The 19,103-nt window shown below is 35.9% G+C and overlaps 1 protein-coding gene across 1 annotated transcript in view; it reads right to left on the bottom strand.

Annotated features, from left to right (window-relative positions):
• Positions 1–19,103, bottom strand: part of LOC107714006 (cytosolic carboxypeptidase 4-like) — a 165,166-nt gene that overhangs the window by 90,063 nt on the left and 56,000 nt on the right. The window contains 5 exon segments of the mRNA XM_016519695.1: positions 14,384–14,537; positions 15,635–15,764; positions 15,873–15,960; positions 18,386–18,534; positions 18,962–19,054. Of these exon segments, the coding sequence (XP_016375181.1) occupies positions 14,384–14,537; positions 15,635–15,764; positions 15,873–15,960; positions 18,386–18,534; positions 18,962–19,054 (614 nt within the window).

Below are 19,103 nucleotides of genomic sequence, written 5' to 3'. Positions count from 1 at the left end.
ATCAGTGTCTAGCACACCTTCCTAAGGAAAGGATATGGACCAGAAGACATTGCAATTACTAAATTATATTTAGACAGACTTAAAAAAGTTCCAGATCTATACTTGTGCTCTTATTATTTCAGTTATTTTGCCTTTAATGTAAATAAACATGTGCAAACAATATTATGGAACGATATTCCGGACTATTTTCAAAAGGAATTGCATATTGTATTTTCAATTGCGTTTTCAATATGTGGACGCATAAATTGTGACACAATCCAAATGCAATTGCAAATCCTGCATTACCGTTTGCATTTTCGCTTTCGCGAACGCACAGTGACTGCCAAATTTCAAATGAAAAAGCAAAGTCCATTTGCAACTGTATTTCCCATGTCTTAGGAGTTACGAGCCTGTCATATTTAAATAGCAATATTAATTACCACGTCTGCTTTTTCACTCTCGCTGCGTCGCGCATGTAACCTGCCAAAACTCAAATGGAATCGCAATTCCTTTTGCATTTGAATTTCCGATGTCTACATGGAAAGCTGCCAATCATCGTCAGGGGTGGGGCTATACTAGGGGGCGTGTTTGTATTGGGAGGTGACGTCACTCACAGACGACAGTGCCGAATGCTCTGATCAATGGAGGTAATCGGTAAAGGCTCCGCTAAAGGCAGCTAGCAATCAGTTTCGTACCTGTGTGAACGAATAGACAGTGCAACCTTCTTGGCACAATACATAATTATGTCTTTTTTACCCCAAATGTAGCGATTATCCCCTGCTAACAGCGGGAGCCACAACGGTACGCACAATAGGTCAATATTCACTATTAACCAAACGCTTTTCACCTGTCTCAGCATCTCTCACTGTTTACACTTTTAATCCGTAATAGAGAGCGTGTCACACCTTCCTCAAGACCTTTTACCGTTTGCACTCCACTTGATGCACTTAAACAAACAGACAGTGCAAATCTACACGTATTTACCTATTTGCAACCTATATCTTATAAGACTTATTCCTATCTAATAGCCTATGTGCACCTGCCTCAAGATCTCTCAGTCTGTTTACGATCCGATAGATGCATGTGACAAAACAGAAAATGCTGCTACTCTTACTTACTCTGCCTGCCCCACTTGACACTTCACCAGTCAGATCTAGGTGCAGCTGTCGCAGAACACGCCACAGCCAAGGCAAGATAACATTAAAAATCACCTGCATCAATCGCGGTGTCCAGTGGCTGTAACTAGTGAGAGATCTTGAGGCAGGCGCAACGCTTTGGTGCCACGTACCGGACGCGAACTCCATAACGGATTAAAACGGTTGAATAAAATATAAAGTAAGGTGGAAAATAAGTATAGATTTGCACTGTCTGTTTGTTTAAGTGCATCAAGTGGAGTGCAAACGGTAAAAGGTCTTGAGGCAGGTGTGACACGCTCTCTATTACGGATTAAAAGTGTAAGTGAGTGTAAACTATATAAAATAGTTTATTATAGTTTATTAAATACTATATATAAAACGGGCAGGAAACATCATCAAAGACCCCTCTCACCCCGGACACAACCTGTTTGCACTTCTCCCTTCAGGCAGACGCTACAGATCTCTGTGCACTAGAACATCTAGGCATAAAAACAGTTTTTTCCCCCATGCCATCTCCAGCTTAAACAGCTAACATATGAATCATTACCTGCATTCTGTAATTCATTTCCGTAATTCATTCTACATCCTTAATTATTGCCTCTTTCTCAAGTATTATGCAAATACATATGCATATCTCTTTATTTATACAGTTCTATATAGATTAAATAATGCACAAATCTGTACATAAATCTACTGTTCCAGATTCATACACATTATTTATTGTTAAGTTTTTACTATTTAAATGTATTTTTTTTTCTGTTCTCATGTCAGATATGTATGTATGCATGTATGTATGTACTAGGAGCACCTTAAAAAAACCACAACAAATTCCTCGTGTGTTTGCACACACCTGGCGAATAAAGCTAATTCTGATTCTGATTCTAAACAGTGAGAGATGCTGAGACAGGTGAAAGCGTTTGGTTAATAGTGAATATTGACCTATTGTGCGTACCGTTGTGGCTCCCGCTGTTAGCAGGGGATAATCGCTACATTTGGGGTAAAAAAGACATAATTATGTATTGTGCCAAGAAGGTTGCACTGTCTATTCGTTCACACAGGTACGAAACTGATTGCTAGCTGCCTTTAGCGGAGCCTTTACCGATTACCTCCATTGATCAGAGCATTCGGCACGGTCGTCTGTGAGTGACGTCACCTCCCAATACAAACACGCCCCCTAGTATAGCCCCGCCCCTGACGATGATTGGCAGCTTTCCATGTAGACATCGGAAATTCAAATGCAAAAGGAATTGCGATTCCATTTGAGTTTTGGCAGGTTACATGCGCGACGCAGCGAGAGTGAAAAAGCAGACGTGGTAATTAATATTGCTATTTAAATATGACAGGCTCGTAACTCCTAAGACATGGGAAATACAGTTGCAAATGGACTTTGCTTTTTCATTTGAAATTTGGCAGTCACTGTGCGTTCGCGAAAGAGAAAATGCAAACGGTAATGCAGGATTTGCAATTGCATTTGGATTATGTCACAATTTATGCGTCCACATATTGAAAACGCAATTGAAAATACAATTTGCAATTCCTTTTGAAAATTGTCCGGAATATCGTTCCATACAATATACTTGCTCTTGTGAATTGATTTTTAATTACATTTACTTACAAATTCCCACTGTATATAGCAGTATGTGCATCAGTGTGTATACAACAGCCATAGCAAGATTTGTGTCAGCTTATTTACAGCATCATAGGGATGTAGAAACTTCTACTATGACTTGTGGACCCATTGTGCGAGCTTGTGTCTCTTTAATACCGCGTGGTTTATATACATGTTGCTGCTGATTGGGCTGACATTTTTGACACACCCACCAAACAAGAGAAAACGTATCTCAAACCCCGTTGCACACCGTTTCCAGGAAGCATGTCGTTCAACCCGGAAACCGTAGCAAAACGTTGTGCACCGGTTTGAGCTTGAATGTGCCCCTGGTATTTCGTGACTCCTAGTTGAGGGTTCCAAGTCATCTTTTATTTCCTGAAGCAAATTACAAATAACATGGCTTGGCAAACAATGTTTGGAGAATGTGTTCTTCTGGCATTCCAAATAAATTAATACGCGTGGAAAAAATCCTTTCCCTTCTACCACATACTCTCTGTTCTCTGTGGTGCCTCCTCCTAGCAACAATAATTGCAGTCATTTCAAGCGCTTTTTTTGGGGTGAAAAATAATGGCGAAAATACCAGTAATTTGATGAGCGCAAACGTTAGTAAATCCCGTTGCGTGGTTCATTTTAATACTCTCCTCCCATAAATTTTGCGTCTGAAAGGGAAACTCCTACAAATGCATATTCAATAAAGTCAGGTGCAAAAATAGCTGTGTCCACGCCTTAATTATTCACTGCGTGTCTTTAGTAAAACCTGACATTACTATTTTATCGCCAAAAGACGGTTCCGCTGGAGCAAGCTGTTAGTAAAACTGGCCCTTAAACTCAAATTTAATTAATTTAATTACATTTGCCTGTGAAAATACCCCCAAAAGACCATTTAAAGCCACTATTGTGTTAAATTAGAAAAATGAAGTAGATATCACAAAAAGTAGATTTAGAAAGAAATATTTTATTTTGAAATATTTAATTCGAAATGTGGATTCATTCAGAAACGAATCACTGCTGTGTGGCACAGAGACGCTCAACAGTTCTGTGGCTTTACAGTAAATATTTTCATTGGCAAAATTGAGCAAAACAGACAATATTTTAGCCTATTTAAAATATAACACTACTGAACTTGTTTAAAATCACATTTGCACTCATCCTATTCAAGGCAAAAACAGCACTCGTGTGATGTTGTTGTGAGTTGTTGCCTGCTGTTTGTCAACTCAGCAGTCATTTGTTCGAAATGTATAACGAACAGGTCTGCGTTAAAATATTTTAAATCACATTATTTTTCCATAACAAATTATAAATTTTAAGGTAATAAAAAATTATAAGGTAATAAAACCTTATTACAAATAAGGTCCCATATTTTACACCTTTCTGGAGTTTTATTTTAGGTTTTGATGTCCTTAAGAATATATATTTGCAGTATAAGTACCAAAAACCATTCGTAGGAGTGAACGGTAGACCGGACAGTGAGTGGCTGTGCTGTGTGTGTATTTGTAGTGTGGCTTGATTGGTGACAGCAGGTGCGGGTGATCAGAACTCAGGTGACTGTGATCGGGTAATTATCCTGGATGGTGACTGAAGTGACTGTGATGACTCCCTGACAGTATGTACATAATGTGTCGCATTATTGACCCTTACGCATGTAAGTTGATTGTGGAGCATGATAGTTTCAGTGCTGAAAATAACTATAACAATACTGAGAAGACGCAGGTATCCCTGACAAAAGTGTCCTAAAGATAAAATATGCTTGATAAATATCACATCAGCTTGGTGCACACGCTCAATTCCCCTCAAGAGCCGACTGCTCTAGTACCGCAAAAACTGAGATCATTTAAATTCTAATTTGAGTCGGAATCAGAGACTTCAGGCCCTCGATGCGTTCGGCTGATCTCCTGATGAAGTCCTGCCTGCAAACCCTCTGTCCTCTCCACTTCAACTCTCCCTCCATCTGTCCTTCATCACACTCGCTCACTTGTATTCCTGCACATCCATTTGTCACTACTCCATACTACCAGTAAACGAACGTTTTTGTGCAATAAACTACTGTTTCCTCCATTCTACATCCAACAGCAAAGTGCACTGCGCAAATAAGCCAAATGGAGCTATTTTTATCCATCTGTGAAAAGAAACCTCCACATATCCATTCCATGTGTATTTCTGCCTTGATCCCATTTACATGTTTACACCGCTAAGTGCCCAATAAAATATACGTTGTTTGCCACACACGCAAAGTGAGTGTACAAAGACGTGGGAGTGCTTCGTGAAGCTACAAGAGAATGGAGTCCTTCGTTAGATCTCTCTGCCGCTACCACACAAATCAATCTTCCCACGCTCCCAGTGGGAAGAGTACAGCCCAATCCTTTAAGAGCTGGGCTTTCACTCCTTGTACGGAGGTGTCTTTGGCACACAGTCGACTTAAACCCAAACAGTATACAGAGAAAGAGCAAGAGAAGTGAAAACAGAAAATATAAAGGAACGAGGGAGATGAGAGGGCACAAAAACTCCTTTTTGTGTATTTGTCTCTCCTGCTGCTTCAGGGCTATCTGAGCAAACTTACCTCCCACTGACATTGCCTAAAAACATGCTGGTCCCATTTGTGTGTGTGTGTACGTGATCACTTCTGAATGTGTGGTGTGTGTCAGGGTTTAAACAGCCAGGTTTATGTGCCCCTGTTGAACGGCACTTAAGATGTTCAAAGGAAAGGCTTTTGAAAGTGGGGCTTATGATACTGCACATTATGTGGAGAAAAAATACAGGTTTCATGGGTTCTTTGAGTATAGTCGATTTCCATAAAGATCCACTAGAGTATGAAATGTTTCCCAGTCGTCAGATTTATAAGAAGAAGTGGCATTCTTAGACTTAGGGACAGACCTAGACTTAGACTTAAACTCCTACACTTTTCTTGAGTATCAACATACAGTAACAAAGGAATCTCATATTATTATACCCTTAAAATTGTCCATGGTCTCTGGCTCATATTTGCGATCTCAAACATATTCTCAAAACTATCGTTTTCAATGACTTCAAAATGTTTACATTTTGATGGGTTTTTTCAAAAATATCTTAATTTGTGTTCCGACGATGATCGAAGGTCTTACGGGTTTGGAAAGGCCATACTTCAAATATTTTATTAAATATAAATATTACATATTTAAATATTTCACAGCTGAACATAACTACAAAAAGTGTATTAGCTGTAATATATATATATTATAAAATTATTTTGACTAAAGAGATTTCTTACGTTTTTCACTAATGTCTTAAAAATTATTTCCAGGCTTTCCAGACTTAGAAAAAAAATTATATTAAATGATATTTTGATATTTAAATTATAATTTTTAAATGATATTTTCATGAGACCACTGACAATATAGAAATATAAAATATAAAACATAAAATCTTATGTAAAACATACAATCTTCAATATAAAACATTTTTAACTAAATAACTCGATCATTGCATCAAAATAATCTCATGGAAGCATAAAGATGCTAAATCAAATTCTGCATGTTAAAATGTGTCCTCAAATTTCACAATCTCTTTCTGCCTAAAATATAATGACAGGCTATTATTTACAAATGTCATATAAGAATCAGGGTTCAGAGATCTTTCCATCTCCAGCAGCATTTCAGTTGAAAAAAGGGGAAAACCGACCAGCGAAGTCATTATTGTCACATACCGTAGCCCAGTTTCTGGATTCTGTTCAGTGGACTGTGGGTGAAATAGGGGTTAAGATGTCTATTTGAAGAGACTGTGTGAACATGAAGGACAGAGCGTCAGTACAGATGGCGATTTTGAAAGAGAGAGGAAGAAAGAAGCATGTAGGCTGCAGGATGCATGCCAATGGAGGACAGACTCTGTTAATGTAGAGGCAGGTATTGAAAATAGGATTTATCATTGACTGTCAGCAGAAGGCCTGGGCAATGTGACTAGCAGATAAGAGCCCTGTATTTCTGTTACACACGCTCAAAGGGCTTTTCTAAATTGTCAACGGCAGGAAAACATTTTTTTTTTTTTTTACAGCCAAGCCAAATAAATGTATATGTGGTTATGTAATTGTGTCATGCCTTTTTCATAACACAAATGTTTTTTTTAATAATAATAATAATAATAATAATATGCATTACTAAATAATAATGACTTTATTATTATTATTATTATTATTATTACTATACTACTACTACTACTACTAATAATAATAATAATAATATACATTACTAAATAATAATGACTATTATAATTATATTGAACAACAACACTGAATAATAATAATATATTGAATTTCTTCTTTTTATTATTATTACTATCATCATCATCAATAAGAAGAATTCAATATTATATTATTATTATTCAGTGTTGCTATTATTCAATATAATAATACATTTATGCTAAATGCAGAAATTTATTTATTTATTGTTTGTTTGTTTGTTAAAATGTATAACAAAAAAAGTGTACTTTAAGAATAAACTCTTCCACTAATTTCATTATTTTTTAATTATTTTTTAATTAATTTACATGCCCTGAAATCACAATTTTACAATTCCTGGTTATTTCCAGTTGTTTGTTTTTTTGTTTATATTTTTTTCGCTCAGGGGAATATAAAAATATTCCTTAATATAAAAAGTTTCATTTCTTGCATAGCACACAAAATGTCCCAAATACATAATTTTATAAAATTATAAACTGTCTGTCTAGTGATATACACCTCAAGGCAGCGCACACAAATGACAACCAACTAAAATTGTTTTCTTTATATAACGTGACATCTTTGTTACTTAGGGAGTGCCGCAAGACATCTTCACTCCCGCTTTTGTAAGAAATAGCATAAAAGTGTAAATGTAAAGTAAGCTGGTGTTGTTTGCAGGTACAGCTCATCAAAGGGATTTGTTTAATTAGAAGTCTGTGAGAGTTATGCAAATACCAACTGCAAATTAAGCCGTTAAGTTCATCCGGTTCAATTGCTGCTACTTTAATCCATGTTGTTCTACTGGTCAGCTGCACAACTTTAATACTAAACAAAAGCTGCCATGGCTCGTCTGATGTGTCATATTAACACATCCTCATTCCACAGCGATGTCCAGTCGCTTTCTCTCTTACACACACAGAAACAATCCGTGACCCCGCATTACACCACATAATCACTACTGGCTTATAAAAGCGGCTTAATTTGTTTGTGGTGATTGATGTGGGGCACCATGATTACAGTTAATCATATCTGAAGCCTTTAATTCAATAATGCAGCGGACGGGAGTTCACATAAGTCCTGCATCTGGAGAGAAATTGTAAAGTGATTATGAAAATCCCACTATGTGTAAAGGCAACGCTCATGTGCTAACGCTGCTAAACCCCCACGTGCTAATTAAGGTGTAATCCTCCAACAGGCAAATGTCAGAGTTTGTTGCCACATTTTGCCACAGACTGCCGCCATATGTGTACAGTTTACGAGGACAGGGTTAAACTTATAAATGTATGTTCATTTTAAATTGTTTACAGGGTCTTTTATAAATTGGATAGAATGACAGAACAATAGAAAGAATGATGATAGATGGATAGAGAGACTGATATCAGAAAGAAAGACAGAACAAATGAATGACAGACAGACAGACCGAACGAACGATAGATAGAACAAAAGAGCAAACAAACTAATGATAGAAAGAGATAGAATGATAGAACAATAGACAATGATGATAGAGTGAATGATACAGAACAATAGACATAGAATAAACAAAAAGCAATAGACGGAACAATAGATAGAACGATATAACGATAGATAGAACGATATAACGATAGATAGAACGATATAACAATAGATATAACGATATAACGATAGATATAACGATATAACGATAGATCGAATGATAGATCGAACGATAGATAGATAGATAGATAGATAGATAGATAGATAGACAGACAGATAGATAGATAGATAGATAGAGACAGAACAAGCGAAAGAACGAACGAACAACATAAAGAGATAGAATGATAGAACAATAGACAATGATAGACAGAGAAATTATACAGAATAATAGACTGATAGAACAAACAAAAAACAATGGACAGAATGATAGATAGAACGATAGATAGAATAATATATAGAGCGATATACGGACGGACGGACGGACGGACAGACAGACAGACAGATAGACGGATAGATAGATAGATGGATGGATAGATGGATAGACAGATAGACAGACAGACAGACAGACAGATAGAACAAGCGAAAGAACGAACGAACAACATAAAGAGATAGAATGATAGAACAATAGACAATGATAGACAGAGAAATGATACAGAATAATAGACGCATAGAACAAACAAAAAACAATGGACAGAATGATAGATAGACAGATAGATAGAGTGATAGACAGACAGACAGACAGACAGACAGACAGGTAGATAGACAGATAGACAGATAGATAGATAGATAGAACAAATGAACGATTTGAGATAGAATAGATAGAATTTAAGAATGATTTTAAGTTACATTTGCAAATGTATTCTATGCATTAATTGACATAAATATCATACCAGCATTCTGATGATCTGGCCTCTTATAAGATACAGCTCACTTGTTTGGTTTTATTATCCAAATTGGCTAATGTTCAATTTTGCTAAAATAATTTTTAACAATAAATATGCATACAGTATTCTATTCAGATTGAATTGTATTTGATGTTGTGTCGTGTTAATGTGTTATGGGTCTCAAATATGAGAAACAGTAACAGTAAGATTATGAAAAATAATTATGAAATTACGAAAAAAGCAACCCAGTCTCATAAAAATACGTGCCTCTAGGTACTTTTCTGCAACACATAACTTACTGCACGTTTCACGGCAGTTTCAAAGTGAAATGTCCAGTGAGTGGCGCTAAAACACAGGTTCAATACGTGACCCTGGCACGTTTTTTATTACGTTGATATCAGGGGCGTGCATCACTGAAGACCGAAGAGCTTTTTTTCTAATTCAGGTGAGGAGTAGGCTTATCTCACTAAATGGAAGCAAGCTGATTATAGTCAGCCTTCCCTAGTTATTTATTTTATTAATAGCCAACTTATTTTAGTTAAGTGCTTAAATTGTAAATATGCATTTATTCAATTATTTTATTTTGTGATTTTGTATTTTGTTGTTTTTGTATATAGTTTTGCAATAAAAGCGTATCAACCAGGTTCCAGAAATAATCACTGAGGGTGCTTCTGAAATTAGTGAGGGTGCTCTAGTCTTAATGCACATTTTCACATATTTTGTCCCGTCTATTGCTATGGTTATCACTATGTCAATCGCTGCTACTTCAAGAGTGAATCCCGCATAAATATGCAGACGTCATTCCCAAAACTTTGCAACGCGTGTGTGGCCGAAAAACAAAGTTCTACATTTTAATTGGATTATAGACTAGAAAGCTTGCAAAGAGTGCTCATAACCACTTCAGGTACATATTGCAGCGGTTCAGAATTCAAATATCCGGGGACTATCACTTAAAGTTAATGCTCTATCGTTTTGGAAATATGCCCTACACCAAACCCAACCCTAAACCTACCCGACAGTGTTAACAAATGCAAAACCGATACAAAACGCACTTGTTGATGCAACCATGCCATTTGAACTTCCTTATATGCAGATTTGAACGGTTTTGTCGAACCGTAATTTCACGGGATTTGTACCGGAGCTCTTTACCTCTCAAGACAAGTGCATCTCTGTACTGCGTGAGCTACCGAACAAACCTACTGCCTATGAAAACCCATACATATGAAGCTGGATATGTGACGCTAAGTTGCTAACATTCAAAAATGTCAGTTTTCAAATATTGCAGCATATATACATTTTATTGAAGTCATAACATAATATTCTTCATGGAATTGTGCGAAAATTACGCATTATTAATCGAAACTGTGGACCTGTAAATCATGCGTTGTGAAAATGAATAAAAGGTGTCGGAGTTTACTGCCTCCAGTGTTCATTTCAACTGGAAACTGCAGTGATTCGTACATATAGGTACGTTTTTTCAGTTTTGCAGAAAAGTACCTAGAGGCACGTATTTCCAATGAGGCTGGCTAAGAAAAAGTCATTATTACGAGAAATCATGCTACAATTTTGCTTAGTCACGCTTAGAAAAAATTGTCACAATTGCAAGTAATGTTATAATTGTGAGATATAAAAACACTGAGAAAATTAGTCGCAATTGCGAGAATAGTGTTGCAATTGTGATATATAAAAATCACACTTTGAGCAAAAAAGTCGCTCAATGTTATAATGTTATAATTATGAGATATAAAATTAAACATTAAGAAAAATAGTCACAATTGTGAGAATTATTGTTACAATATTAAGATATAAAAATCGCATTTTGAGAAAAGTCACAACTGTGCTAAACAATGTTATACCTGTGATATATAAAAACTGCTTTTTCAAAAAATAGTCGTAATTGCAAGAATTATTTTTACAATTATAAGGTATAAAATCACACTTTGAGAAAAGTCACAACTGTGAGAATGTTATACTTGTGATATATAAAAACCATGCTTTTGCGAAAAATAGTCGCAATTGAGATAATTATTAATATAATTTTAAGGTATAAAATCACTTTGAGAAAAGTCACAACTGTGAGACATAATGTTAAACTTGTGGTATATAAAAACCACACTTTTGAGAAAAAATAGTCGCAATTGCAAGATTTAAAGACAAAAATAAATAAATAAATAAAGCCATAACTGTGAGATAAAGTTGCAAACACAAGAATACGTCACAATTACCTTTGTCCTAAGCGGAAACTTTTTTTTTTTTTTTTTTTTACGAGAAATGCAATACAACATGTTAATTTGAAAAGTAACCCCAACAATGGATTCTATTACAATTTTTTTATTTTATAATTGCAGATATGCAGATCATTAGGGTGTGAAAATAGCAAGACCTCTATCTGCAAAAAAATAAATTACAATAATCTAAAGTCCCGGAGGCTTTAAAATGCTATGATATGAGTCATATTCAAAGTCTAATGCTGTTAAAACAATTAAAGCAGCGCCTGAATTAAAATTATGGGAAGTCATTTCCATGTCACTGATTTCATTAGCCATCAAATTCCTGAATAAAGTCCATATGTGTGCTTTCATTATGTGATTTGATTACACTAACATACACAAATGCGCTCTCTCACACACACACACAGAGTTCAGGCATAGCTAATTTAAACGAGCTAATAACTGACAGTCTTTGATCAACGGCACAAGTTCCAAGTTAGCGAACAGGTCACTGTGTAAGACTGTCATTGGGAATTGTCAACAGGTCACTTTGCAGTATGTCAGAGTGTCTTGGGGACTGTCAGCAGTCGGTTGATCAGAACGGGCCATCCCTCCACCCCTAGCTGAGCCAGATGCTCTGCGTCAGTCTATAGGGATCAAGCTGCAGATGTCTCGCCTCCATATTCATCAGGAGACGAGGGTTTGGTGAGCACCGTGCCACCCAGTGGAAGTGGCCCACAGCTGGGTCAGCATGTCCCAGCGTGTCCCTCTAGATCAGGGGTGTCAAACTCAGTTCCTGGAGGGCCACAGCCCTGCACAGTTTAGATGCAACCCTAATTAAACACACCTGATCCAGCTAATCAAGTCATTAAGGCTTATTTGAAAACTACATGGTATGTGTGTTGGAACTAAACTATGCACGGCTGCGGCCCTCTAGGAACTGAGTTTGACACCACTGCTCTAGATCTTCCTTCAGTCTGAGACATTTATCTCTGCTGCTGACAGTCACACCTGTCAGCACTAATGCAAGAGCGGGTGTGATTACCGATTCAAGACAGGAACCACCAAGTGCTTTTGCTAGATGCTTCATAAATGTGCTTTATGTGATCTGTGTCACTGCACAAGGATGTTTAAGCATCTGTGTGTCTGTTTACAACTGGATTTATCTAATAAAAGCAAAAAGACGATCAATTCATTTAACTTTTAGAAAAAAAAAAGAAGAAAAAAAAAAGTTTAGATGCTTCAGAGGTGCCTGAAAAACAAAAAAAGTACCTTAAAAATGAATGAATGAATAAATAAATAAATAAATACATTTTGGTATTATTTTTATTACATTAAAATAATGCTTTTCACATGCTCCAAGTGGCATGAAGACAATAACTAAAAATCATAGTAAAATAAATAAAATTAATAAATAAATTATATTTAGATGCTCCAGGTCTCTAAAAGAAAATACATTTAAATAAAAATAAAAATCACACACACAAAAAAAAATAAAAAAATAAAAAATAATAATATATATATATATATAGATATACATTTTTTGTATGATTTAAGTGTTTCATTTAATAAATTGTGTTCAGATGATCTGAGTGCCTTAAAAACAACAAATACTAATAACAGAAAAATAAATAAATAAAATGAATAAATATTACTTTCACTATCACTTGTTTTTCATTTTTGGATCATCAGAGTCAAACAAACCAACAAATAAACAAAAAAAATCAATATTTTAATATTTTATTCATACTATTTAACATACATTTTTATTAATTGTCTTTTTGTCTCACAAAAGAAAATGTTTCCGTAGAGATATTATGAAAGTGATATTATGAAAACTGTTTTTTTTTTTTATAACGTACACTGGCAAATCAAACAATAAGACAAGGGTATAAGTAAAAAGGCTACGTTTTGATTTCATGTTGCCTTTGAAGCAACTACCAAAAAAAAAAAATTGACATCCTCTCAATCCATATGTGCTCTCCTAGCTCTTTTAACTTTTTGTCTCCTGGCATAACATATGCTTCAGGTAGTGATTCAAGCACTGTCATCCCATCTAACGGTGTCCTCCCCACATACATCCACCCACCCTTATGAAAGTTATATTATGAAAACTTTTTTTTTTTTTTATAACGTACACTGGCAAATCAAACAATAAGACAAGGGTATAAGTAAAAAGGCTACGTTTTGATTTCATGTTGCCTTTGAAGCAACTACCAAAAAAAAAAAATTGACATCCTCTCAATCCATATGTGCTCTCCTAGCTCTTTTAACTTTTTGTCTCCTGGCATAACATATGCTTCAGGTAGTGATTCAAGCACTGTCATCCCATCTAACGGTGTCCTCCCCACATACATCCACCCACCCACACTGAAGCTCCTCAACTCCTCCTCTGACAGGAGGTGTCAAAGCTCAGATGCTCCGAGAGCCTTGAAGATCTGCCAGACTGTACGAGCACACACACACACACTCACAGATTCACTGCTGAATACAAACAAGTAAAAAGGCTACGTTTTGATTTCATGTTGCCTTTGAAGCAACTACCAAAAAAAAAAAATTGACATCCTCTCAATCCATATGTGCTCTCCTAGCTCTTTTAACTTTTTGTCTCCTGGCATAACATATGCTTCAGGTAGTGATTCAAGCACTGTCATCCCATCTAACGGTGTCCTCCCCACATACATCCACCCACCCACACTGAAGCTCCTCAACTCCTCCTCTGACAGGAGGTGTCAAAGCTCAGATGCTCCGAGAGCCTTGAAGATCTGCCAGACTGTACGAGCACACACACACACACACACACACACTCACAGATTCACTGCTGAATACAAACCCAAAGCAGCATCAGATCAGATGCTCAGTTCACAGGTGTGTCGACACACAAGAGCATAAATCTGACTCATTGCGAGTTTTAGTGTGAGACTTACGCAGCTGGTGCAGATGTTTCCAGGCTCTGGAAGTGGGGCAGGCTGTGATCGTGACTAAGGAGCAGGAGTTTCCCGCCAGCGTGTCGCAGAGGTTTTGTTGCCTGAAGAAAACTTTCTGTGGGTCTACAGACTTCTCCAACATTTTCAAATGGGTCTAGAGAAGAATTGTAAATACATTTGCTTTAGTCTTTAGCCATTATGACTAGTGATGCACCAGAATTTTGGTAACCAAATTTTTTTTATTATTATTTTGGAAGGCTGAAATCATAAACATCACGATCCGATAATTGCAAATTGCTTTGTTACTTTTGATATGAAACAGTCTCAGCTTTTAAATTGTTAATTTTATAACAAAATTCACACATAATAATGTGATTTTGATGATCTTCAATGACATTTCTCTGTAGCACCTGAGTTTAAGTGCACATGAACTGATCATCTCTTCCTCTTTACTACTAGTTACAGCACAATAAACATTAATTAAAAACATAATGTATGTTAAAAGAAACAGCACTTACTGATATGTATCATTACTCATATAATGGCTTATATTTACCTCAGCAAAAAAACTGTGATAAATACACACACTATATTCCATATTATTATATTTTTATTTTACTTAACCTATATTATATTTTAATTAACCTGCTGCCTTCATAATTTGCAATAAATATATGCTCTATATTACATATTTATTATATTTTTACTTAACCTGATGTCTTCATTATTGTTTAATGTATGTTTGTATATACTTGTCATGAAAACAAGTCTTTATTATTGAAATGTTTACTTTTTAAAGAAACACAATTTACATTATTAAAGAAAAGGTTATATAAAAATTGCCTTATGTGCAATTTAAATGGTTATATACAACTCAGTTTTTATTTGAGTGTTGATTATTAATTAACTTATAAAATAAATTTTATTTTCAGCTTTGGTTTTCAGTTAAATAAACATGATTTTGGCGTTGCACCATTATTATTGCTTCTAAAATAAAAATCACAAAGTTATGTGATGAAATGTTTTAGCAAATTTGACATCTTATACATTGTGTACAGATTCAACTTTTTCCCGTGGTCTAGCAAATAAAAATAGCAAAAAAATTCAATATCAAATCACAATATTTGTAGAATCATAATTCTTACAAATCACAATACATAGAGTCAGCTCCTGAATATCTTGATATTGATTCTGGAGATAAGTGGGACATCCCGGCCCTAATATTCATACAAAGTGGCTCATATCAAGCACCTGAAGGGTGGTGTAGGTATAAGGGTAGTGGTAGGCCAAGTAGCACACGTCATCTTCATGATGAAAGGTCACCGTGAATGTCAGCGTGTAGAAAGAACTTTTTTTACCTCTTCTAGCACAGAAATGATTTCTGTGGAAGTCAAAACCACAATTAGATTCTATAGGCCTACGTGCAATATCTTGACTAAAGAATAGAATGCATCGAGAAAAAGTGCAGTACAACAAGGAAGTGAAGTACCTGTAATAGCAGATTTCAGAGCCTGTCCGCACCCAGTGTGGTCTGCCCTCCAGCGCCTCCCTAACAGAATACAGCACAGGCTGCATGCCTGAAACATCCCACAATCATACAGTTATAAACCACGTCAAACATTCAGTCATTTAAAGGTCATTCCGTAATTGCTAAACATTCAGGTTGTTAGCTTTTGCACAATATCAATCACCAACACCAAAGAGTTTTTAATGTGGCAATGCCAATTGCAAAAAAGTTTAAAAGTTTAGAGTCAGTAAGGATGCATTAAATTGTTCAAAGGGGACAATAAAGATGTGTAATACATTGCAAAAAAATTATATTTCAAATAAACACTTTAAAACTAATAAGAAATGTTTCTTGAGCAGCAAATCAGTATATTAGAATGATTTCTGAAGCATCATGTGACACTAAAAACTGGAGTAATTATGCTGAAAATTATGCTTTGCCATCAATGCTGAATAAATTCCATTTTAATATAAATTAAAATACAAAATATTTATTTGAAATCGTAATAAAAATTCACAATTTTACAGTTTTTCCTGTATTTTTGGCCAAATAAATGCAGCCTTGGCGAGCATATGAGAGCATATCTTTCAAAAACATTAACAAATCTTACCAACTCCAAAACTAATATTCTCTATATTATATTCAAATTATTTTGAAGCAAGCCATTTCTCTTGATGACAATACTGGTTAAAAAAAAATGACCCTGTCTGTGAAATCCAGGCTCAAAAACTAATTATGATATAACAAGCATCAAAATTTGATTTAAACTATTAATTTCACTATGATTTCAAATCTTTGACATGGCTTTACTCAGTCAGTATTAAAGATATCAAGGTTACATTTTCATAGAATGTTCTTTACCTAATGAAGGATGATTTTATTTAGAAAACAGTAAATCACAAAAACAAAAAAAAGATTTTAGCTGGGTTTTTACAGCTAGGGTCAAAAATATCCTCAAATCAATATCAATCTATAAAAAGCAATCTTGATAACAGGACATTTAGATTTCACTCATTGCAATATGCAAAGTAATTAAGTTCAATTCAAAATAGTTCAACAATATTGTATGAGGAAAGCTAAAATCACCTGAACAGCTTACATTTATTTAAATAAATAAATATTTTCATCTAAAATGACTAAATCTTCTGTTTTCAATGAAATGTTTGGACCTTCCTTTGTTAAAACCAATGTGCTGAACACTGCATTTCTCCAGAACATTGACTCCTAGAGGAAGAAAGGTGCCCTGAAATGCATTCCCTTCAAAGTAGATGTTTGTTGGGACTAAGTTTTACTCGAACTCAAATAAGGTCAACAGTAAAGGACATCTCATTTAATATAGAGACATAAAACACTGACTTCAGGGCAGCACGAGTCTCTTATAATGCCCAGCTGCACACCAAAATGAGGAAAAGGCAGTCAAGGGCCATTGAAAACGCTTTATCGGGGGAGGAACTCAGAAATACTGAAGCACTGTATTTTTCTGGGATATACGGCTGGTGTCAGATTTAAGAGCTGCTTTTTAGCTGGGTTTTTACAGCTAGGGTCAAAAATATCCTCAAATCAATATCAATCTATAAAAAGCAATCTTGATAACAGGACATTTAGATTTCACTCATTGCAATATGCAAAGTAATTAAGTTCAATTCAAAATAGTTCAACAATATTGTATGAGGAAAGCTAAAATCACCTGAACAGCTTACATTTATTTAAATAAATAAATATTTTCATCTAAAATGACTAAATCTTCTGTTTTCAATGAAATGTTTGGACCTTCCTTTGTTAAAACCAATGTGCTGAACACTGCATTTCTCCAGAACATTGACTCCTAGAGGAAGAAAGGTGCCCTGAAATGCATTCCCTTCAAAGTAGATGTTTGTTGGGACTAAGTTTTACTCGAACTCAAATAAGGTCAACAGTAAAGGACATCTCATTTAATATAGAGACATAAAACACTGACTTCAGGGCAGCACGAGTCTCTTATAATGCCCAGCTGCACACCAAAATGAGGAAAAGGCAGTCAAGGGCCATTGAAAACGCTTTATCGGGGGAGGAACTCAGAAATACTGAAGCACTGTATTTTTCTGGGATATACGGCTGGTGTCAGATTTAAGAGCTGCTCGGGCCCACCGCTCTGTCTGAGAGCAATGTGAGGCTAAGATATGATTTAGCTGCTACCACTGTGGCATCTTCTTAAGCTAGCTGTGCTGGTGCCGGTGGGGAAATGTATTTATTTTGAGAGAAGATGGTTGTGTCAAAATCAATGCCATCTAGAACAATCGAAGAACATACATCTTCAATCTTGGTAGGTGGCACTAAAAATAGATATTATAACCCTCATGCAACAAAGTAGAACATGCTCCTGGATCAATCTGGGGTGATTTGAGGTGAAGTATAGTAACTCTGGTGCCTGTAACAATATGTGCTGATCCAAGAACAGGATGTCCTACTTGTGTAAATCACATGGCTTTATAGTAAGTTGCTACTGTATGGCTTACCATAGTTATACTGGCTGTTTCCTTTCTCACAATTGATGATGTTGAAACGATAAGGCACGCCGTCCACCATGCCACTTACTTCAAAATAGAACCATTGACAGTGTGCAGATGAGTTGACATCAGCATTGAGAATCAAATCATATTCATGACTAAGAGAGAGTGCAAAAGAGAGACAGACAGGAGAAAATCAGACAAAGTGGGCGTAAGAGAGAATAGGAGAGAAGTAATGAGAGAGAGAGAGACTGAGAAACGTGTTACGTAAATGACAGAGAGAAATCTCTCACTCCATCCCTATCTGTTGTAACGCCGCCACATTTCATTTGGAAAAATATAACGTCGGCTCTTTTATTTAAGCGCATCGGAACTGCTCTGTAGACAGCATCTTTGATTTGATCTTGCATGCATTGACGGGACAAGCTTGCTGAAAGAGTAGAAACATAAGAACGAGAGAGAGAGTGTGATTGCGAATGCACTACAAATGAGGCCCAAGGGCACTCGGCGAGCTGTCTGCAGTACATGTTTGTGTGTGTGTGTGTGCTTGTGTACGTGTGCTGTATTGTAATGCAAGAGTCTCACCTGCGGACCTGAATGGCTTTTCGCAGGTTCCCGCTCTCAAACTGGGAGAAGAAGCGAAGGGAACTGGGACACATATCGGGGGAACACTGTGGACTGTGGAAAGAAAGAAAGAAAGAAAGAAAGAAAGAAAGAAAGAAAGAAA

This window comes from Sinocyclocheilus rhinocerous, unplaced genomic scaffold (assembly GCF_001515625.1).
Source record: "Sinocyclocheilus rhinocerous isolate Xijiao unplaced genomic scaffold, SAMN03320098_v1.1 scaffold568, whole genome shotgun sequence".
Lineage (NCBI taxonomy): Eukaryota > Metazoa > Chordata > Actinopteri > Cypriniformes > Cyprinidae > Sinocyclocheilus > Sinocyclocheilus rhinocerous.
This window is presented reverse-complemented; position numbering and strand designations above follow the sequence as displayed.